Raw genomic sequence first — 23,656 nt, 5'->3', positions numbered from 1 at the left:
GTGGAACACGCTCTCCATTTCTGCATTGTCTTCTGTCCTGGGGGAAGTCAAGGGAAGGAGCTTGGGAACAGGTTGTTTTTCCAAGCCCTGGGACCGGTTGTGCCCAGTGCCTGGCTGAGCCCTGGTTCCTCCAAGCCCTCTCGGAGCAGCGGGGTGGGCAGCCTGCCCAGCCGGAGCGTGGCCCTTGCTTCCCAATCCCTTCTCGTTACCCGTCGCTTCTACCAGCACTTTAATGGCTTTTACGAAGATACTTTGCTTTTCACATCTGCAGCGGTTCACCACCACAATTCAGAGCTTGACTGAGTGAATTTGAGAAGAGGTGGGAGACAGTGGAGTGGTTAAATATCGAGGTTTTCCTCTCATAGGAATGGTTGGACTCGATGATGCGGTGGGTCTCTTCCAACCTAGTGATTCTATGATTCTTTTGATTTCTGCTTGTCTTTAAACTCCATTAGTTATCAGCTGACCCTTTCCCCTTATTCCAGTCCTTGTCAATGATAGGAAATTTGGATTTTCAGGGACCTGTAGGAGACAGGTCTCATCTCTTCCACGCTGTGGGATGCTGAAAATTATCAGTGGTCCTTTGCTCATGCATCTCCTGACTCAAACTGACTTCCCAGCTAAATGTTGCTTGTGGGCTCAGCATTGATCTTGCACAGCTGGAGATCACAAAGCAATGGTGGGGCGTGCAGCTGGTTTATCTTTTTCACAGAATCATTAAGGTTGGAAAAGACCTCTAAACTCATCCAGTCCAACCACCAGTGGCGACTAAGCCATGTCCCCAAGTGCCATGGTACATGTTTTTTTAACCCCTCCAGGGATGGAGACCCCACCGCCTCCCTAGGCAGCCTCTGTCAGTAAAGAAATTGTTCCTAACATCCAATCTAAACCTCCCTAGAGCAAATTAAGGCTGTTTCCTCTCATCCTGTCCCTTGTCACTTGGGAGAAGAGCCCAGTGCCCACCTCACCACAACCTCCAGGAACTGCAGAGAGCGATGAGGTCTCCCCTCAGCCTCCTCTTCTCCAGGCTGAACAGCCCCAGGTCCCTCAGACTCTCCCAGAACCACTGGACTCCAGCCCCTTCCCCAGCTTTTTCTCCTCTTATGCATCATTTATTGCTGACACCTACACACTCCTTGTGCGCATCTGCACCTTCTCAGGGCACAAACTGGTTCCTTTTGCCTTGCTATTTTCCCAGCTAGTGCCAGAAGCGCTGCCGGCTCAGCGTGGGCGTCGTGCCTTGTGCCGGTGATGGAGATTTGCTTGGGAGCAGCTCCTCACCAGCAAAACTTGGGGTAGAAGCTCCCCAGGAGGATGCTGTGCCCGGTGCTGGGCGCATCCTTGTTCCCTTGGCTTCAGTTGAACTCTTCTTTTAAAAGAAATCCTAAGCATCAGCCTGGTCTTTCAATATGTGTTTAAACCACAGTAAACAAGTAAATCCCTATCCTGCATCCTGTTCTCAGTTCCTGAAGGTTAGAAGCTGTTTTTGTGCCAGCTTCATTATGTAGAAGCCAAATGCTTCTCCCAATTAACTTATTACTCTTTTGGAGGGGGCTCAAAAGGCAGATGGAGTGGCTGTGCCGGCAATCTTAATGACCGTGCTGCAAAGGGTGAGAATTTTATGCAGAGTAATGTGAAAACCTGTGAAGGCATTGCTGAGATATACCAGAGAACGGTGCATCCCTTCTAGTTCTGAGCTCAGGGTAATAAATAAGGTGTGATTTCACAGCATCTCTGCTCTATCAAGCTGAAACATGCTGTCTGTCATAAAAAGCTGTCGCTATTTCACGTCTGAGGACAGGCAGTGAGAAGGGGGCCACCAAAATGTTACAGGCAGGTGATGGGACACATGCCGATTGTTAAAACTGGGGAGGGGCTCTGGATCAGCGAGGGCAGGGACAGGATGAGGGGAATGGTTTTCAGCTGGAAGAGGGAAGATTGAGATGAGATCTTAGGAAGAAATGTCTTGCTGTGAGGTTGCCCAGCACAGTGGTGGCTGCCCCATCCCTGGAGGGGTTCAAGGCCAGGTTGGATGGGGCTTGGAGCCCCTGATCCAGTGGGAGGTGTCCCTGCCCATGGCAGGAGGTGGAATGGATGGGCTTGGAGGTCCCTTCCAACTCAAACCATTCTATGATTCTATGAATTGAGCCTCTGTAGCAGAGAGGTCCCCAGCTGGATTTAGAACGAGCCAAGAAGTTGAGGAGTTGTTGGCAGTGACCAGCTTTAAGCCAGGCAGCAGGGGAAGGGTTTTTTCTTTGGAAAACTGGCTGAAAATGTGGATTGGTGGCACTTGGTTTCTCCTTTTTGGAAAATCATTACAAGGCACACTTCATGCTTGCAGAATGGTGCAGTTACAGATAATATTTTGGACGATTTTTGAAGCTGTGGCAGGTGGGCGGTCATCGAAAATCCAATTTCCCAGACACAAGCTCAATTATACTGTAGTAATGGGACTTGTTAAGGGAGCACAGAGGAGAGGTAATGATTTCCTTCCTGTGATTCCCCATGTGTAATTAGGATCTAAGTATGTGCCGGGCAAGGCAAACCTGTTACACAGCATCTTTACAAAAGCAAATCCAGCGCTACTGAGAGAAGCAGACTTCCAGATAGCCTTCTGGTTTGCATTTTCATATAAGGTTTTCAAGAACTGCCCTGTCTTTTTTGATCCCCTCCCGTTTCCCCGTGCTGTTCTGCGCTGTAGTCTCGTCTAAAGGTTGCACGTCAGATGGCTCACGGATGAAATGTCAGATTTGCTGCTGTTTTGCTCCGTCACCACTGTCGAAATGCCTGGGGTTTGAAATTAAATGTCAGAGGCGTTTTGCAGAACACGGGAACCAGATGTGCTCCAAGACTGTGTCTGCAAAGAGCAGTTTTATTACCTACGTTGACTCTGGATTTGAGGTGATACCCCAAGGATGTGGTCCTGGAGAGCTTCTCCATGCAGCGGAGCCTGCTAGGTCTAAGGGAGGTGGATGGAGGACGCAGTGTGAGGCTGCTGCTTGTGCTTCACGACTGTAAAGTGATACAACAGCTTGAGGGCCCCCAGCTAGGCTCTGGGGAGAAGGCAGTGTCTGTAAATACAGCTCAATTACGGGATTAATCAGCAGCAGGCATGTTCCTGCCTTGTTGGTGGCACTTGTGTGTTTGATCCAGTTACAAGCTGGGTGGAGATGGTGTCTGGGGACCCACACTGGAGGTGGAGGCGGCTGGGGGAAGGTGGTTGAAGGAGGGGATAGATCAGAAGGGTTGCTGAAAGCAGCCAAAAGGATGGGTGAAGGAGGAAAGCAGAGCCTAAGCACCTTGAGAAACACCTATGGGGCTGCGCCAGGTGGGTCCCCATGGATCTCGGCATCTTTGCTGGGCACTGCCACCCTGTGCGTTGTTATGCTCCCGTGTGGCATTCCCGCTGGGAACGTGACATTTCCAGCTCCTCGGAAGGTGCATTCCTGCACGGGCGGGCGGCTGCACAGTCCCGCTTTGTTCCCCCAGCTCTCTGAGGAGGCGCAGAAGGATTTGCCCTGTGATGCTGCCCATCAGCTCCTTGGAGCTGGTCGCAGCCCTCGGTGCCACTTCTGCCTCCTCTTCTTGGAGGCAACCCCGTCCTTGCTTCTCTTAATAGCTCTTGTCTCAGCTCTTCTCCTGGGCTTACACCACCCCATGAAAATTAAAGCTTTTGTGCTTGAGACCTCCTTCAGCTTTGAATACTATAATTTGCAGTGGGGAACGTTCAGCACTTGAGTAATTGCACCCATTCAGTGCATCCTCAGTGGTACCTATAATTGTGAGCAGGGTTGAAAGAGCCCCCAGCCTGGCCTCACTGCCCTAGAGCAGCTCTTTCTGCTTTTCAACCCTAAAATCCAGAAGTATTCACCTTCCTTCTGGTCATGCTACTGAAATAACTGTGTTTCCCTGACGGAGGGAGTGTTTGCCTTAATATAATCAAGGGTAGTCTGTGCTAATGCAATTGTTTCCTTTCCATCTGCTAAATAAAACATCTTGGTGAATTGTTTTGAAAGAAAAACCTAGGGAATAAACGGTCTTTGTTTGTGGAGGCACAAGCAGGACCAGGACCTCAGTAATATGAGATAGAAACCCAGATACTCCAATTCATTTGGTACCAAAGAGGCTTCTTGGTGTAGGAGCCCCCAAGGGCCTTTTGAACCCTGGGCACCCTCACGCTTGCTTGATTGGCCTTTTTCCTCTGTGCTTGGGGAAAACGCTTCTTGAAGAGTCTCAAGGCTCTGGAGCGAGTCCAGAGAAGAGCAACGAAGCTGGTGAGGGGCTGGAGAACAGGCCTGATGAGGAACGGCTGAGAGAGCTGGGGGTGTTTAACCTGGAGAAGAGGAGGCTGAGGGGAGACCTCATTGCTCTCTCCAACTCCCTGAGAGGAGGTTGTGGAGAGGAGGGAGCTGGGCTCTTCTCCCAAGGGACAGGGGACAGGACGAGAGGGAATGGCCTCAAGCTCCACCAGGGGAGGTTTAGGCTGGACATTAGGAAAAAAATTTTCACAGAAAGGGTGATTGGGCAGTGGCAGAGGCTGCCCAGGGAGGGGGTTGAGTCCCCTTCCCTGGAGGGGTTTAAGAGACAGGTGGACGAGGCGCTGAGGGACATGGTTTAGTGATTGATGGGAATGGTTGGACTTGATGATCCAGTGGGTCTCTTCCAACTTGGTGATTCTATGATCTGTGCCAACATCCACCACGTCCCTGGATGCAGCTGAACGGGGTGGCTTGCCCTGCCTGGCATCGCGTGTGGGAAAACGTAGGCAGCTCGTGTGGCGTGACCCAAAAAGAAGCTTTGGTGGCACAGCTGAATAAGTCACCATTTAGTTATGACTCGAGAGTGGGAGAGATACCGTGGGCTCTGGGAAAGCCCTTGGTGTGGGCAGGGGAGCTCTCCGAGCTCGTGGAGCTGCGTAGGACCCTTCTTCTCCCAGGATCTCTTTGTGACCAAATGCAAGCTCAACATCTTGTGAGCATCTCCAGGTTTTTAACTGAGTGCAAGCGCAGGAGGAGGGGAGCTCGCACAGGCAGCGTGTCCCCCGCCACATCTTGCGGTCTCGTCCGGCCACAGGGATCGACTGCGGCCAGCAGTGCGTGTCTGGGAGGCTCTGCCAGTTCGCAGCTATTGAACCCTCGCTGCAACCTCATTCCGAGCGCTGCGGAGACGTGAATCGAGACACAGCTCCTGCCTGGGTCGCTCTTATTTACTGTCATGAACAAGAAGCAGCCGTAGGTGGAAATTGCTGCCGGGATAAGTTGTGCCGGATGCTCTGTGCAGGGTTGAGAGCTGCAGGCTGCCTGGCAGAGCCAGATCCGTGGTGCAGGGCACAGGGATCATCATCGGCTCGCTCCTGTGTCCCGTGAGTCCTCGGATGGTGGGAGGTCAGTGCTGGGGTGCTCTCCCTGAAGTGGCTTTGCCCATTGCTATAGCCACTCCCCTGAGCACTTCAAGGCGCATCGTGGGTGTGGATGGGGTGCAGGTTATAACCAGTGTCCAAGCAGGAAAGGAAGGGTTGGTGTCCTCAATGAATTCATGCCAAACCATCTCCTGGCCCTGTGCAATTAGAGAAGCGCGTATTCTTGTCTCTATTTGAGTGTTGCACCCATCGTCTTTATGAGAGAAGCTCAGCCTGCTGCAAACCCCCAGGTCTGCGTCCTCCTCCTCAGGGTCGCAATCCACCAAGGGAGGTGGAACAGACTCGCATGGGAGCCAAAAGGGGAAAGGCAGCTTTTCCAGAGCAATTGTTGCATGAAGTGCCCCCCAGTTGCTGTTTATAGCTGTTGCTCTGCGTGATTAGCAGTTGGCTAATCACCAGGAGCCAGATGCTGCTGTCCCTGCGAGGGGTGGCCGAGGGACACAGTGGGGGTTGACATTAACCACTTGCAGGCTGGATGCCCCTCCTTACAGACAGGGTCCTGGGCAGCTCTAAACCACTGTGTTCTGTGCCCTGATACTGTTCCTTAAAGCTTCTCAACGTGAAACTTTCTTAACTTTCCTTTTTAATCCATGTTTTTCATATCTGTTTTCTTCCTTGTCCCTCTTCTACATCCTAATTAAGTAAATGACTGTGGATTTTTCCAGATAGGTTGCAATACAAGGAGAGGTTTTAAATATTTTTATTTATGAGGACTTGTGAGACTTCATCTGGAGTATTGTGTCCAGCTCTGGCATCCTCAGCATAAGAAGGAGATGGAGCTGTTAGAAAGGGAGGGATAGAAAGATGATCCAAGGCCTGGAGCACCTCCCGTATGAGGACAGGCTGAGAGAGCTGGGGTTGTTCAGCCTGGAGAAGAGAAGGCTCTGAGGAGACCTTAGAGCGACCTTCCAGTGCAGAAAGGGGCTACAGGAAAGCTGGGGAGGGACCGTTCACAAAGGTTTGGAGTGCTAGGACGAGGGGCAATGGGGATAAACTGGAGAGGGGCAGATTTAGACTAGACATAAGGAGGAATTTCTTCACCATGAGAGTGGGGAGGACCTGGAAAAGGTTGCCCAGAGCAGTGGTGGCTGCTTCATCACTGGAGGTGTTCAGGACCAGGTTGGATGGGGCTTGGAGCCCCTGATCCAGTGGGAGGTGTCCCTGCCCCTGGCAGGGGTGGAACTGGATGATCTCTAAAGTCTCTTCCAACCCAAACTATTCCATGATTCTATGATTTTTTCCCAAAAAATAACAAGTAGAAATGATTGCTTTTTTGTCTTCACTATAACCCACCCTCAGATATCACGCCATGCCCAAGAGGCAGCAGAAATGAAATCCTGGAGCCCCTTTGTTTTCTACCAAAGATAACTGATGGCTTGGGGTTTTTTCTTACTCGCTTCTCACCCTTGCTGCTGAAAGAAAAAGATGTGGAAACAAGTGGCTCCGCAGGAGGGTGGGAAGCTGATTAGCGGGGCCAGTGTGACCCAGTGCCCCGCTGGTCCCCGAGCAGCCCCAGCAGCCTGCGGATCAGCTGTCGCGGGGCCAATTCTCAGCTGCTGCTTCTGGGTGATGCGACGGCCACGTCATCATCTTCCAGGGAAAGTTTCATGCTTTTACTTTCCCCCCCACCCCGCCGTCTGTGACCGGTTTGTAAAGGTTAAATGGTATTTTCTGATTAAACTGAGTACTCTGGTGATGTCAGCTCATTTCCCACTTCTGCCATCTCTTTTGTCTGACCTTGGGGTAACGCTTAACCTCTCTGGACTAAAGTCCCTCTGTGTAATGGACTGACAGTATTTCCTTACATTACCAGAAGGACAGGATGATAAATTAATTCACATTTATGTAGTGCCGCGATATGACTGTGATAGATTAAAGAGTCGGTCGCTGGAGTTATCCGTGCTCTCAGTAGTGATGCGCAGCTCTAGCAAGGAATGAATTACCTCCTGAAAGCATAACTGCTGCCTGCACCCAGAGCGTGCAAAATCCAGCTCGGAGAGGCACCAAGTACACTTGTCCCCTTCCTCTGGTATGTTTTAAATATTTCTGGAATTGGAGCCTGGGTGCAGCTGGTCCCGACTGCCCTGGTAGGAGCCAAGAGGGGCAGCTGAGCCCTGGGGTGCATCCAGATGGATGAGGGAGGGGATTGTCCTGCTCTGCTCTCACTGGGGGCAGTTCTGGGGCCACGGGATAAAAGGAATCTGATGCTACTGGAGAGCATCCAGAGGAGCTGGTGAAGGGTTTAGAGGGGAAGGTGTGTGAGGGGTGGATGAAACCACTGGGTCTGTTCAGCCTGGAGAAGAGGAGACTGAGGGCAGACTTCATAATGGTTTCCTGCTCTTCCTTCAAGAGAAGGAGGAAAAGCAAGCGCTGAGCTCTTCTCTCTGGTGACCAATGGGACCTGAGGGAATGGCAGGAAGATGCCAGGGGAGGGTTAGGTTGGATATTGGGAATGGGTTCTTCACACAGAGGGTGGTGGAGCACTGGAACAGCTCCCAGGGAAGCAGTCACGACACCAAAGCTGAAAATATTCCAGAAGCATTTAGCCAACACCCTCAGCCACGTAATGTGAATGCTGGGATGTCCTGTGCAGGGACAGGAGCTGGACTTGATGGTCCTCATGGGTCCCTTCCAACTGAGGACGTTCTCTGATTCTAGGGATGGAGGATGCTGCAGGAGGAGGGTTGGGTGAGCTGGCTGATAGCGATTGAGACGAGCTAAAGCATAAATCTGCTTAGTGCCAGCATCACCTCTAAAGTTCAAGGGATTGACGGATTCATTCCTGCCTCCTACGTGTTGCCCTGTGCGGAGCCAGGGAGACGCTGCCACAGCTCCTCCTGGCATGTGCTGGTGGGTGACTTCAGGAAGCCATCCTCGTTCCTGGTGATATCACAGCGCTTTCTCTCAATGCTTGCTTGTTTGCTCTATTCTTTCAAAATGCATACAGCCTGCAGGGCTTGGGATGGAAACCTCACCCACGTGTGAGGCAGGAGAGCTACAGGGAGTGAAAGGAAAATGCAGCCCGTGGAAAAATCCCATGGAGGAGTGAGACAAGAAACCAGGGGCTGTGAGAAACAGCCTGTGCATGTGTTTGTTAAAGATGTTTTTCTTAAAGACATGCTGAAGACGTGATGGGAGGAGAACATGGGCAATTATCCCGAATAAATCGGTCTGCCTGGAGTTTTTATGGAGGGCCGGCAGGGATTGTGTCGAAAGGGCTTGTCTCTGCAAACATCTGCTGAGGTTGTGTTCTGAGAAATGTAATTTTGCTCAGAGGATGGGAGCAAGTATGCATTTGGGAACTCTTTTGGGGTTACAACGGGTATAGAAAATGATGGTCAGTAGATTCTGGACTGTCTTTGGGGTTGTTCAGCCTGGAGAAGAGAAGGCTCCAAGGAGACCTTAGAGCAACTTCCAGTATAGAAAGGGGCTCCAGGAAAGCTGCGGAGGGGCTCTTGATAAAGGAGGGGAGGAACAGGACAAGGAGGGGAAGGGTTTTCAGCTGCAAGATGGGAAGTTGAGATGAGATTTTAGGAAGAAATGTTTTGCTGTGAGGGTGGGGAGGCCCTGGCCCAGGTTGCCCAGAGCAGGGGTGGCTGCCCCATCCCTGGAGGGGTTCAAGGCCAGGTTGGATGGGGCTTGGAGCCCCTGATCCAGTGGGAGGTGTCCCTGCCCATGGCGGGGGTGGAATTGGATGGGCTTTGGAGTCCCTTCCAACCCAAACCATCCTGTGATTCAATAATCTTGGCCTGGGACCCCTTTCCTTCTTGCCTGTGATTAGAAGGTACATAGGTCTGAGGTAGCAGGTGATGAAAGGATGGGAATGGTGATTTCTTTTTAAGGGGAGAGCAGATGAGATGCAAATGAATTTGCTGGTGTTTGCTCTGACAGTTGTTTGGCAGAACAATTGTGAAAGCTGTACCCAACCTCAGGAACGGACACAAAGCTCTTCTCTCTCCTCCAAACAGAGGCAAGCGGGAAGCGCTGCCGTCCCCACGCACTGCTGGTTGTCCCTGGGAAAGGGCACGATCCACCCCTCGGGATGGAAATGCCAAATGATCATTTCTTTCCTTCTTTCCCCTGATTTCTGTGCTGTAAGTCGCACCAGGGGAGGTTTAGATTGGATATCAGGAAAGCCTTTTGTCAGTGACAGGGAATCACATACGTGTATTCTCTCTAAATCAATGGTTTTCGTTATGTGAAACCAAAAGGGTTTTCTCTTTGTGGAAATGTTGCTCTGTGCTATTTAATAAGTATTAATTAAACAGCTGAAACACATTAAATGGTGCTGTAGGAATCTTCTTGGGAACACTAGCTGCTTGAGTTTTACTGTTCCTCTTACAACCGTAAATAAGGATAAATGCCTAATTGCTACTGAAAGCATCCTGCTGGACCTAATGAACTGATTAAAAACAATCCTTCATTGTGGAATTATTTAATTTCATTTAGCTTCAACCAGAGATTTTCCTTGCTTACTGTTTCTGTGTCTGCTCTACAGCCCCCCGTCTGCATCAGAGAGTTCGTGGCTGTGGTCGTTTTGTAGGAGAGGGGCTACAGGGGAATGATTTGTTTCCATCATTATTCTGGAAAGCCTTATTTCATTAAGATATTTTGAAGGAAACGAATTTCAGACCTTCCCTGGGGTTATTTGTGCACTCAGGGGAATTCCTTAGGCTCTGCACAGTGTGCCCAGCTTCCCCAGGACTGGGCTGGGGTCAGACCTTGTGGTTTGTAGGGATTTGATTTTGGGATTTACAACAAAGAGACAACAAAGTTTTGGCCAGACCAGCCTGCGGGGAAACAGGGTCCTGGCTCCTCCTGCCTTGGCCTGGAGTGGTTTCTCACCAACGGTTGCATCTCTGCAGCAAAAAGGAGATATTTTCACGTACCATTTGCCCTCCAGCAAAGAGAGCACCGTGGAGCTCTGATGGGAGGTCCAGAGCCTGGCTGGACGAGCAGCAATCGGATTACGTGGCATGTGGTTCATGTTCTGCTAATGAGCGGAGCGTGTCGGCAGCCTCGTCCGGCTGCTTCTGTTGGCAGAGGGAGTCTGGGTAGGCAAACGCCCCCTTCCCACCTCTGGTGGCTGTGCCAACTGAAACCAGTGGGAAACTTGTTGGTGCAAAGCAGATGGGAGCTCTGGCTCACTGTTGCGGGGGAAAGCAGGGATGCTCCGGGGCTGGGATGCGAGGATTCGCTAGCTCAGCTCAGCACCATCTGTGGAAAGAGATTTCCCCCGTCTCAAAGCAGGGAGGAAGCAATGTACATGTTCAAATGACATGTGCGTGGAGAAAAAAATGAGATTCACAGCTCTGCCAGGCTGGTACGCAGCCCGCTGGGCTGGCTTGGCAACCCCAAGGAGCTGTGAAGAGAGGAGACCTGCAGAGGAACCCTGCTCTAGTGGTACCATCCACAGCTCTGCTGATGCTGCAGGGCTCTTAAGAGATGCAGAAGGACCTGAAGGACTTTTAAAAGTTGATTTTTTTCCCTTTCACTGCAGATTTTGAGCAGCTTACAGACAGGCCGAGAGAGTTGGGGTGGTTCAGCCTGGAGAAGAGAAGGCTCTGAGGAGACCTTATAGTGACCTTCCAGTACCTGAAGGAGCTCCAGGAAAGCTGAGGAGGGACTGTTCACAAAGGCTTGTGGTGATAGGACTAGGGGCAATGGGTATAAACTGGAGAGGGGCAGGTTTAGACTAGATATAAGGAGGAATTTCTTCACCATGAGAGTGGGGAGGCACTGGATCAGGCTGCCCAGGAAAATTGTGTCTGTCCCATCCCTGGAGGGGTTCAAGGCCAGGTTGGATGGGGCTTGGAGCCCCTGATCCAGTGGGAGGTGTCCCTGCCCCTGGCAGGGGTGTTGAAACTGGATGATCTTTAAGTTCCCTTCCAACCCAAACTATTCTGTGATTCTGAGTGCTTTGGATATGTTTTCTGGTTTAATTATTGGTGTGCGAGCGTTGTCTTTACATAAAGAGAAACTTGAGAGTGTGAAACTTGCAGCAGAGCAGGACGATGACCCTGTAATCCATACGGGCCAGGTATGGTTTCAGTGGGATCCCATTCACCACATGGCTCTTCAGGTAGTTAAAGCTTGTTTGCCTGGTGGGTGCTGTGACCATCAGCATCTCTTGGGAGAGGGTGTCGGGGAGCTCGTTCCTGTTGGTGGAGGCACATGGGGCTCCCAGGGGGAGTCTGGGCTCTGCTGGGCTACCTGAGCATCCGATACCTCTTGACTCCTTCAACCCTTTCCTGCTTCATTAATTTGATAATCCACATGTGTTTGGAAGGTGTTTGACTGCAGTAAATCAACCTCTGCCTCTAAACTAAATGGGAGAGTCACAATCATAGAATCATAGAATGGTTTGGGTTGGATTCTGCCAAGAGGAGCAGTTTCTAGTTTTAAAGGTCCTGTCCTCATGCTTTTGTCCAGAGAAAAATGTGCTTACAGAAGTATATGATGCAACTGGAAAGAGATCTTGGCCAAGGTCTCGGTTGTTTTTCTCAACCCAGACTAACAGTTCACATAAACTGATGTGCAATAGGTTACCGGGAAAAGGGAAAGCACCAAAAAGTCTGAAACACATTTCTGAACTCGGGATAAATATCTGGAGGGAAAGGCATCTGAGCCTGTCTCACTGTCTTGCCTGCAGCTGGATGAAAGCAGAGCTGGGATGTGGCTTCAGTTGGTGCTTGGGGACAGGCTCGATCCTGGATGAGAAATACATTTAAGCCGTAAAATTCTTATTTGATGATATCACCACCTCGCAACTATTTGTGTGAGATTTCGTCCTGGTTTGTGTTTTTATTGAACATTATGTGCCTAGACTTTGGGCTGGGTTTAGGTCCAGCCAGCTCAGAGGGTTTCTGAGCATCCCAGGAGGCAGATAGAGGGTTGAAGCTCTTTGGGCAGGAATCAAGCCTTTTCTGTGTTGCGCACTACGGGGACAGGAGCAACGATTAGGGGCCACTAAATCTGGGGAGAAGAGGTCTCATCTGCCCATTTGCATGGGCTCTTTTGGGTTAAGTCACTCTCAGGAGCCAGATGAAGACATCAGACAGCTTCATAACTCTCAGTATCCCCAGACAAGCAGCAGCCTTAACAATGTGGGCAGTGTTCTGAGCAGCCGGGGGCTGGTGGCACCGCCTGTCCCCAGGACCCACCTACACGCGCAAGCATGGCACCAGATTGTTCCTGCTGCACGGTGTGTGGCACCCACATCTCTGCTGAGACAAAGGGGCCCTGGACGAGCTCGGTTTTCGCTCTTCTAAAGGCGGGGATGCATTTCGTGCGTGTCCCATCAAGGGTTTTCTTCTTTGCTCTTGGTCAGTGCGGCTTCACTTGGAAATGCGGTTGCCCGTGGGCTGTCCTCTCTGTCTGGTCCACTTCTGGTCACAGAATTGTGGAATGGTTTGGGTTGGAAGGGACCTCAAAGCCCATCCTGTTCCAATCCACCTCCCACTGGATCTGCTTGCTACAAGCCCCATCCAACCTTGCCTTGAACCCCTCCAGGGATGGGGCAGCTCTAAGGAACCTGGACCAGAACCTCTCCATCCCCACAGCAAAAGATTTCTTCCTTATATCTCATCTCAATCGCCCCTCTTGCAGCTGAAACCCAGTCCTCATCATCCTCTCCCTGCCCTCCCTGATCCAGAGCCCCTCCCCAGCTTTCCTGGAGCCCCTTTCAGTCCTGGAAGCTGCTCTAAGGTCTCCTTGCAGCCTTCTCTTCTCCAGGCTGAACAGGCCCTACTTTCTCAGCTGTGGTTTTTTTTTCCTGCTACATTTTTAAAGAATCCTTCCCACATGGCTCTGTTGATGGTTTCAGTCCAGAGCTGCTGTGTCCCTGCTGCTCCTTTTTGCAGCTTAAAGGTTTAGTGTTTGATAGGAGTGGTTGGACTCGATGATCCGGTGGGTCTCTTCCAACCTGGTTATTCTATGATTCTATGATCTCTTCCAGGTATGGACAGCCCTTGTTTTTACAGTCCTAGTGCCTGTGGTGACAGGTCTACAGCTGCCTGTGAGGAGGTGGTGGAGAGGTGGGTGCTGGTTTCTTCACCCACGTGATAGGATGAGATGGAACAATGATCTGGTGGGTCTCTTCCAACGTGGTTATTCTATGATTCTATGATTCTATGATCAGGAAAAACTTCACTTTTCAGAGTCACATAGAGCTGCATTTGAAATGCCTGCTATTTTGTGCCTCTCCTCCTGTGATTGAGGAGGGGTTTAAAGCATTTTGTGACCATGATTTGAAGCATCAGTGATGTGAGCACGGTGAGGACCTTAGAAATCGTGGCCTTGCTAAATCTCTGGTTATTGGCTGATTCAGTTCATAAGTCAGGCTTGTTCTTGGTAACAGAAAGGCATAAAACCAGCTGATCCATTACTCATTTTAAGCTGTAAATGGAGAAATGAACCACTTTAAAAAAAAATGAAGGCTACAAATCAAAATGATCTCTTCCTTTAGACAGAAAGCTAAAGAAGTAATTTGACAAGCTTTATTCAGCATGACCTGATCACACGACTGCGGAAGTCCTGGGCATGACTTTAATTACTGCCCCAGTCCTATAATTATTTTGTCCTTCAACTATTTTTATTGCAACAGCTGGATCGGAAAATCCTTAGAACAAGCAAAAAAGATCAAAGCGACGCTCCCCTCCAAGCCCCTTCACAACCTGAAATCTGTCATCTGGGCTGAGTGGGACACACTGGGACAGCGAGTTCCTTTGGGCTTCAGCCCAGGAGTGGGGACACGGAGCCTCCGATCAGCCCCAGCAGGGCTGGGTGGAGAGGCCATTAAGTCCATCTTAATCCTTATAACGGTAATGGGAGGAAAAGCATCCTTAAAAAGTTGTCTTGGGCTGGGTTTGAGTCTGTCTGGGGTTCAGGACAGCTTCCCGGGCCATGTGTCAGGGCTGTTTATTTAACGTGACATCTGCTTCTCGCTGGCTCCCAGCAGCGTTCCCTGTGGTACCCGGGGCCCCCGGCAGCCCCACGCTCGTCGCGTTTTGTCTGTTGTGCTGGGTCCCCCCCTCCCTTCCTCCCTCCCGCATTTGCTTCGTCCGGGCTCTGCGAACAGCTGAAGGGGTAGGAGCATCCAAAGCTGCAGCCGGTTATTTATATTTCATGAAGACAGGCTCTCCTTGCTTGCCAAATGGCCTCTCCGCACCTCTCCCCTGCCTGGCGACATCCCACCTCGGCGAAAGCCTCTGTGAGGGCCAGGGAGGAGCAGCACGGAGCAAGGCTGGGGATTTTCCACTGTTTGCTGCCCTGGCGTTACTTTTGTTCACAACCCAGAGAGCTGTCGGTGTGGCTGATGCCCTTTTTATCTATTACAGAGAGTTGTAACCCAGCCTTGATGCAACCTCTGCCCCACAGCAGCCTTTCCAAGGGAGCTTTTCTTGTACGGATGGGATAATTTCTCCTCCTTTCACTCTTTTAAACCTGCATTTAGTCGATGGGTTTATTAACAACAACATAAAAGATATGTGTGTGGAAAACACAAACGATCAGATGGTCTCCAGGAGGTTTGGATGGGAGCCTTTGGGAACCGGCCGCGCATCTGATGCCAGGGACCGTCTAGGGAGGGAAGCAGCTGGAGCCTGGTTGGAAACAGGCTTGTTGGGAAGGTCCTGATGTGCCCTGATTCCTGCTAGAGCCGTGCTGGCTCAGTGATAGGCTCTTTGGTACATGAAGAGGTGTCTGGAGATGCCTCCCTGCCCTTGCCAGGTGAACATGGAGCAGGGCTCATCTGGTGCCTGGCTGGAGGGAGTGCATGTTTGCTGTGTAGGTATTTCTTGTACATGAAACACAATTATTATTATTTTAAACAGCAAGTCATCCTTTTCGTTTTATCCTATGGGGAATGTTTGCTTGCTCTGAATAACTTTTTATCAGTCCTGGGGGACAGCACGGTCCATCTGAGTGAGGGTGAGGTGGGCGTTGGTCTCTTCTCCCAAGTAATAAGGGATAGGATGAGAGGAAACAGCCTCAGTTTGTGCCGGGGAGGCTTAGATTGGAAATTAGGGACAATTTCTTCATTGAAAGGGTTCTCAGACACTGGCAGAGGCTGCCCAGGGCTGCCTTGGGTAGAGTCCCCAACCCTGGAGGGGTTTAAAAGATGGGCAGATGAGATGCTCAGAGATGTGGTTTTGCAGTGCGCAGGTACAGTTGGACTCAATGATCTCAAAGGTCTTTTCCAACCAAAGAATTCTACGATTCTATTCTAGGATTGAACCATTAGGTCCATAAAGCTGATCTTCTGCCAGCAGAACAAACCAGGAGTCGGGGAAAAAAGTAACCATGGGCTTGTACCTTGGTCATCAGTGCCAGGAAACGATTTCTGGTGTTATTCACGCCTCTGCCCTTCCCCATAAATTTTTTTGGATTGGAAGCCCTCTCTCTCCACAGTTGCCAGAAGGAAGATGACGGAAACAGAGCTGCAGACGGGTCAGTAACTTCTGGGTTTGTGTTTGTTTTGCAGCTGAGGATCCATCCACACGTGCTGCTGGTCTGCTCGCCTCTGGGTCCCAACTGAGCTCCTAAAGCTGTCCAGGTGTCCAAAATGGTCATGCAAAGATATCACCTCACCTGCGCGGGAATAGCATTCGCTCTCTACTTTCATCACCTTGTTTGCGCCATCGAAGTCCCCCTGGATTGTAAGTTATGGTTTATGCCTCTAAAAACTCCTCCTGAAATGGTTGAGGAGATAGTGAAGATGCGCAGGGCACGGGTGGCTTTCCTGGTCCAGCTTAAGGTTTTCTTTTCTCTTGCTTATGTGAGGCTAATTTTCTTCTAAAACCACGTGCCCTCCAGAAAGTCACCTAAATCACTCTGATTTAATCATCCCAAAAGCTGAGCGAAGGACTCAAACTCACACATCAAACTGGGACACGGCATCTGAGCCAAGCTGCTGAAGAAATCAGGTCCTGGCAAGTCTTCAGCCTGTTGATTTCCATGGAGCATCCCGGGACTCCTGGTGTTCCTGCAGAGCTCAGACAGGCTTCAGGATGCTCCTTCGTGGAGGACGTGAGCTTGTTGCTCATCTGCTTGGGAAGATGCTGCCGTGATCCCACACTCTGGTCCCCAAGGGCTGTGGGGACCTGGCTAGGTCCTGCGGATCAATGTGATTTTTTTTCTCTCTCTCCCTGTTGGGATTTCTCAGTTAATTATGAGATGCGAGTTATGTTTTATTCAGAAGAGCTGGGGGATATGGAGCGAGGAAGAAGGGGGATGCGGGCTGATGTTTCTGCTGAATGGGCATCTTCAGGCCAGCGCATGGGAAATGCTTGACTTGTTTGGATGCACTTGAGATGGGGGTTTGTACCGAGAGCTGCTCAGCCACTGTTCTGGAAACCAGTTTCGTAATTTCTTTGTGTCCCAGCTTACTCCTGTAGCGGCTGTTAATAATAATCAGCCTGTCGCTGCAGGGAATCTCTTCCGACAGCGCGATGAACAGAAATCCTCCAGCAAGTGGTGCATTAGTAGAAAAAGCACCGCTTTTTGCTGGGGTCTAAATTCAGGCTGAAGTGCCAGGGTAGCTTTTGATAGGAAAAATTTCCACCCTGCGGGTTGTTGCTCTGTGGAGTCCTGGGTGTGCTGCCTGCAGCCACTAGATCCAAGCCCCATCCAACCTGGCCTTGAACACCTCCAGGATGGGGCAACCACCACTTCCCTGGGCAACCTGTTCCAGCACCTCACCTCTCTCAGAGTGAAGAAAATCTTCCTTATGTCTAGTCTAAATCTGCCCCTGTCTAGTTCATCCCCATTGCCCTTCGTCTTATCTCTACAAGCCTTCGTAAACAATCCCTCCCCAGAAACAGGAGTCAGTGCGGTTGGGTAAAACTGAATGGGTCTGCAAAGAGCCATCTTCTGCTGTTTCATGGGCTTTGCATCCAGAAAATGAGTAATTCTGCTCCTTAAGCGTAATGCAGCCTTAGAAAAGTAAGAGAAATGCTGACAGCTGGTGGAGAAATGCTCAAGGCAGCCTGCAGCAGCTCACTGTTTCTTTAGCCTCCTCCCCACTGCACAGCACTGAGCCGCAGGAGAGCATCGTGCCCTCCGGCGCCGGTGGGAAACTGGGTTTGTAACTACGAGTGCCTTTCGTTGTCCTTTCCTGGTCCTTGCATGGCAGGAGACTGTAAATAATGTGCATGCAGGGAGCTGAGCGCAGCAGAGCCAGGAGCAGGTGGGTGAAGAGCATCTCCTGGCCCCGGGCAAAGCTTAGGGATCCTGAGGACGTCTGTCCCAGCCAGCCAACCCTACCCAGCCTCTTGTACCTCTTTTGGACCCATGGAGCACCAGCTTCATTTTATTTCTATCCCAGCCTTCAGCACCAGGAGGGGTGTGTTTTCAGCTCCTGTTTAAGCCACCTGCTGATCAGGGCTGCCTTACTACCGCTCATCTGGGAGACTGAGCTAATGAAAGCATCGCCTGCGCTCGAATGGCTGCAGGTTTGACCAGGTGGTGTGTAAAGAGCCCCAGCTGCTCTGATTTTGTGCAGGGGCTGATAAATGTGCAAATTACAGGCTTGAATTCTGGCCTCTATATACTACCAGCTGTGCAAGTCCTCCCTACTCCATGGACATCACCTCTCTTGCCCTGCCCTGGGGCAGGGGGATGCCAAGGTGCTGCTGGACACCCAGCTGCCCTTGCTGACACATCTCGGGGCAGGGACATCTCCCCAGGGAAGTGTTTTTCTCCCCAGACCTTATGTTTTAGAGACAGAAGCAGCTTGCAAGAGGGCAGATGCATCAGCAAAGCCTCAGGGTCCCCTCACCACAGAGAGAACAGCCCTTGCTCACCCTGTGTCAGGGGAGTTGCAGTGTTTGCTCTGTATTTCAGCTTGCCTAGGTGTTTTTAACCTTCCCCATCCCTAACAAGTTTTCTTCTTTGGATAAAATCCTGCCTTCCCTCCCCGGGGCAGGAGATATCTATCTATCTATCTATCTATCTATCTATCTATCTATCTATCTATCTATCTATCTATCTATCTATCTATCTATCTATCTATCTACTTGTCTATCTACTTGTCTATCTATCTACCTATCTATCTATCTTATCTACCTACTTATCTATCTATCTACCTGTCTATCTACCTATCTATCTACCTATCTATCTATCTACATCTTTCTATACTTCAGGCACCTTCTCTGAGTTTGAGCATCCCCTAAAAAGCCAGCTATGGGTTTATTATATTGGCTTCTGACTCAGGGGGATGAAACTGAGGGGTTGAGACATAGAGAAGGGGGGGACATTGCTAACTCCTGCGAGTGACCTGCTGGACCACAGGGCCACCAAATGCCTGCAGGTGAGTGGTGTGAACATGCCTGTGCCCCCGGTCACCCTTCTACAGAGGCACTGCCAGCTCATAGGACTGCTCAGCAGAAGCTTCTCCCACATGGACAATAAGTAGGTAGACTAGAACATGCTTGAATTCTAAAATGATTTGTGTGTAGTATTTGCAAGCCCTACAATAAGTCTACGTGTTTCTATTTGTGTACGTGACATGTATGGGTATGTCCTTCAATTAACCTTTTTTCTTTTTTTTTTTATTATGCTCACACTTTGGGACTAACAGCAAATATTCAGAGTGAATGTAAGTGTTCCCCTCACCCTCTGTATGCGTCTGTCTGTGTCCTCCGCATGAAACAGGGCACGAGGGATCCTTCCTGAGCTGCTGGTGGCTGGTGCTTGGCACGTGTGGGTGCATTGCCTGCTCCTGTGACCGGGCTGCTCAGACTCAGGATGAGCCACTTCTGCCACGGGAGAGACACACAAAGTGCTGGAGCAGCTTGGGAGCTTCTGCTGCTTTCCTAGGAGCAGGAACCAGGCTGTCTTTGCAAATACTGTTTTCTGCAGGGGCTTGCTGTTGTTAATGCCACCCCTCGGAGGAGAGAAGGCTCGAGTGCATGGACCGAGCTCAACTCCGTGTGTTTGCAGCATCACGAGCTCTCAGGAGAAGAGCAAGCGGCCTCAAACCTGAGGAGCTTTATTCCAGGACAGTCTGGTACTGAGCTGCTCAGAGTTCAGGGCCAGAGCCTGGTCCCACACTGGCTGCTGGGCTCATGTGCCCCTTTGCACAAGCCCTGCTCTTCTAAACCCCAGTGCTGTGCTCCTCTGGGAGGTTTTGAGCCTCTTTCTTTCATAGGGAGTACCTATAAATGTCTTGCAGCTCTCTTTGAGCTCTGTGGCTCCCTATCCCAGCTGTGGTTGCTGTCTTTGAGGTTCCAGGATACCTTTCAGTCTGACTTAAACAATCCGCGGTAGCAGGAAGATGTAACTGTGGCATTTCTTAATAAGATCAAGATCCTGAGTGAGAGACAGGGGCTTCTCTGTCCCAAAAGGGAAGCTGAACAGTGCTCACAGTCCAAGAGGTGATGCTAGCACCCCAACAAATGCTTGTGGTAATTTCCTTAGGTATTGAAGGACTTCGAACAGCAAACTGTGCATCCAGGGAAGAAGCTGAAATCCCTTCAGGATCTGCTGCAGGATGACAGAGAAGGGGTTTACCTTTTTTTTTTTTTTTTTTGCACAACCCTCCTCACGGCTTTTTGTTTGCTTTGCAGTGCCTCAGCCCCCCACAATCACCAAGCAGTCTGTGAAGGACTACATCGTCGACCCAAGGGATAACATCTTCATTGAATGCGAAGCCAAAGGGAACCCCATTCCCACGTAAGTTCATCGACAACCCTTGTTACGCTGAAGCTCTGCTGCTCATTAAAGCTGGCTCTGGAGGAGCTCCCCTCCGGTCGAGCTGTGCCATTCACACCATCAGCCAATCCAGCCGCAGGTAAGGTTCTCACCAAGTAAGTATGGTCCATAGTTACAAACCCAACCTCTCCTCCATGCTTGCAGATTTTCCTGGACGCGGAACGGGAAGTTCTTCAATGTGGCGAAGGACCCCAAGGTGTCCATGCGATGGCGATCAGGAACGCTGGTCATCGACTTCCACAGTGGGGGGCGGCCGGAGGACTATGAGGGCGAGTACCAGTGCTTCGCCCGGAACGACTACGGCACCGCTCTCTCCAGCAAAATCCGCCTCCAAGTGTCTAGTGAGTAACAGCAGTGGCACAGAGCAAGCAGCCGGCAGCCTCGAGGAGAGCAGGGGCTATTCACGTGATATATGAGGTCTTGTAGAAGATGCATGGAGAATATTGAATCATAGAATCACCAGGTTGGAAAAGACCCACCAGATCATCAAGTCCAACCATTCCCATCAATCACTAAACCATGTCCCTCAGCACCTCGTCCACCCATCCCTTAAACACCTCCAGGGAAGGTGATTCAACCCCCTCCCTGGGCAGCCTCTGCCAGGGACCAATGACCCTTTCCATGATTTTTTTTTTCCTAATGTCCAGCCTGAACGTCCCCTGGTGGAGCTTGAGGCCATTCCCTCTCGTCCTGTCCCCTGTCCCTTGGGAGAAGAGCCCAGCTCCCTCCTCTCCACAACCTCCTTTCAGGCAGTTGTAGAGGGCAATGAGGTCTCCCCTCAGCCTCCTCTTCTCCAGGCTAAACACCCCCAGCTCTCTCAGCCGTTCCTCATAAGGCCTGTTCTCCTGTTTGAATGCTCAAACATCTCTGCCTGCTTCATCTGATACCTGTGCTGGGGCGTATCCAGCCACAGGACCAAGATGAAGGCATGGGGCTTATGGCTGTAGCTAATTTGGAAACACTCGGTGTAGAATTAAGGGAGTCTTGCACACATAGAAATGAAGTTTGCATTGAGGCTGCTCCATTGAAACCAGGCCAGGTCCAGTGGGAAGAGATCTGCGAAGTTTCCACCCTCCCGTCCTCACGTGGTGTCTTTACTTCTTCTGGCAGAGTCTCCCCTGTGGCCCAAGGAGAAGGTGGATGTGATAGAGGTGGATGAAGGCGCCCCACTCAGTCTGCAGTGCAACCCACCGCCTGGGCTGCCCTCTCCCGTCATCTTCTGGATGAGCAGCTGTGAGTTGGGAGAACCTTTTCACCACCCGCAGTGCTTGTTTCAAATAGCTATTTAATGTTGTTACGGCTAGTTCAGAGCTTGGAGGCAACCATGCATGGCTTAGGTGTGGGGTTTCTCCTTTACGCACCCACCCTTGCTCTGAATCCCCGTTCTCTCTGCAGCCATGGAGCCCATCCACCAGGACAAGCGTGTCTCCCAGGGCCAGAACGGTGACCTGTACTTCTCCAACGTCATGCTGCAGGATGCCCAGACCGACTACAGCTGCAACGCGCGCTTCCACTTTACCCACACCATCCAGCAGAAAAACCCCTACACCCTCAAGGTGAAAACCAGTAAGTGTCATGGTGATTGCTCAGGATGGGTCTTCCCCAGCCTCTCTCGGGCAGGCTTTTCCTTCTAGATGCTCCGTTTCTGCTCTTGACACAGCACTGAGACCTGCCAGGGAGAATGTGGCTTCCTTCATTTAGTTTAGGATAGTACAGGAATCTCTTTGGATGAGGAATGATAGTCCTTAGGTGGAAAACCTTAGGTGGAAATCTGGTTTCCTTCCAGCATCTCAGAGCTTCATGGGCTGCAGAGGGAGCTTGGTGCAGGTATTGCTAAGTGTGTGTGTGTCTGGATAAACCAGAAAGCATTGGATGAGATGGGGCATTCCTCCCATCTTTAGGGAACCGAATAATACCAAGTGATCGTTCCCTAGTCTGAAAAACTGGAAATAGCCTTGGTTTGCTCCAGGCTTAGGTTTACGGGGAAGCCCTGGCCGCGCTGGTGCTGTGCGGGGGGACTGAGTGCGTGTCAGCCTCGCGCAGCTCAGGGTTTCCCTGCTGAGCCAGGAGCTGCTGTTGAGCTGCTGTTTAGCTCCTTTGCTCTAGGACGTTGTGGGCAGGAGGGCTGGAGCCTTTGGGCTCTGAGCCTGTACACGTGGGACATGCTTAGGATGGCCAGAGATCTCAGCTTCACCCCTGTGAGGAGTTCCTCAAAGGGGACCGGACAGGCACGTGCATGGCTCTCTCCAGGCATGTGAAGAGCCTTTCCACGGGCAGGTCCAGCCACCAGAAGTTTCTTCTCCAGAAGGAGTGTGCGTTCATGATGCTAACGCATTTCTTGGACGCTGGCAGGGTGGACGTGAGCTGAACACTGCAGAACATGAAGCTTTTGCGTTGATGCAGGTCCTGCAGAGCATGGGTTCTCCCATTCCCAGTAAGGTCAGACTGGGAGGAGGCAGATGCAAGGCTGTGTTTTGGGGAGCAGGCTCTTGTCCAAAGCAAGCATAAGGCGCTCCTGAATCCTAGTGTTAGGAGCTTAGTCTGATCTTGCAGCAGCTTAAATGAGAAGTAACACTATTAAAGTGACCTGACAGCGATGCGAGAAGCAGATTGGACCCAGAGTGTTTTCACTTTCATTATAGCAGCTTCTCCTGAGTAGAGAATCAACAATATAACTATTATAAACAGGCCTTTTGCTAATGGTGAGGAATGTGTGTTGGTAATTAACTCCGAAGATTATTTGTTTGTTTATAGACAAATGAACTCCTATGTTAGGTGTTAGAGAAGAACTTGAGCTGGAGAAGTTCTGGAAAACAAAGACTTGTCGTCATTTGAGCCTCCAAAGGCTCCAGCCTGACATTTCTTGTCAAGCTCTAGAAAAGATGCAGAAGAAGTCCCGAGAGGTTTCTGTGCAGCATTTTGCTCCCAGGCTATGGAGAATCAGCTTGCACCAATCCTGGACCCTCTCCTTAAGTTTTCCTTTGAAATTACCTGCTGCATTATAGCTGCAAACGCTACCCCTTGAGTCCCTTTATAAAGACCTGAAGCTCTAATTTCTCAGCTGTTATGGTGCGAAAGATTCTTTGCATGTACAGTGTTCAAAGGAGACGAGCTTGTATTTGTCTCGAGCTGTTCAATCATCTCAGCCAGGAGTGTTTGGCTCTGCTTAAGGTGAAGTTCACCAGCTGCTGAAAAATCATTGTGTGGGGTTCAAATGAGAAGAACGCAAAGGCTTGGGGGATCAATGCAGCCTTTCCCTGCAGAGAGTTCCTCTGCTGTAGCCAGGTTCAGCTCTTGGGGCTCTCTTGACCCCGTTGCACAGAGGCACAGGGTGCGGTGGATGCCTTAAGGCTCAGGGTCACAACTGGAAGCCAACCTAGATACCACAGCTCCTGTCGGGTAGATGATGCTGCAACACGGCTGTGCCACATCCTGGTGGGAACTAGGACCTTCTCGCATGCCAAAACAGGATTTTGGGGACCGCTGTGAGCTAAGGAGGATGCTCCAGCAGCCGTGGGCCAGGAT

General features: G+C 50.8%; 1 protein-coding gene across 21 annotated transcripts in view; it reads left to right on the top strand.

The window, feature by feature from the left end:
• The window catches only part of NFASC (neurofascin), a 96,108-nt gene that overhangs the window by 25,092 nt on the left and 47,360 nt on the right, over positions 1-23,656 (top strand). For 16 of the 21 annotated variants that reach the window (XR_011339069.1, XM_069876051.1, XM_069876049.1 and 13 more), the window contains exons 2-7: positions 15,903-16,077; positions 18,999-19,016; positions 19,987-20,092; positions 20,276-20,472; positions 21,242-21,364; positions 21,527-21,697. Coding sequence is in view for 20 of the 21 variants with exons in the window: in XM_069876051.1 (XP_069732152.1) it covers positions 15,984-16,077; positions 18,999-19,016; positions 19,987-20,092; positions 20,276-20,472; positions 21,242-21,364; positions 21,527-21,697 (709 nt within the window). In the remaining variant the exon portion in view is untranslated. The remainder of the gene's footprint in view (positions 1-15,902; positions 16,078-18,998; positions 19,017-19,986; positions 20,093-20,275; positions 20,473-21,241; positions 21,365-21,526; positions 21,698-23,656) is intronic. The other 5 variants (XM_069876041.1, XM_069876052.1, XM_069876048.1 and 2 more) reach the window with 1 other exon arrangement.

This window comes from Phaenicophaeus curvirostris, chromosome 24, assembly GCF_032191515.1.
Source record: "Phaenicophaeus curvirostris isolate KB17595 chromosome 24, BPBGC_Pcur_1.0, whole genome shotgun sequence".
NCBI lineage: Eukaryota > Metazoa > Chordata > Aves > Cuculiformes > Cuculidae > Phaenicophaeus > Phaenicophaeus curvirostris.
This window is presented reverse-complemented; position numbering and strand designations above follow the sequence as displayed.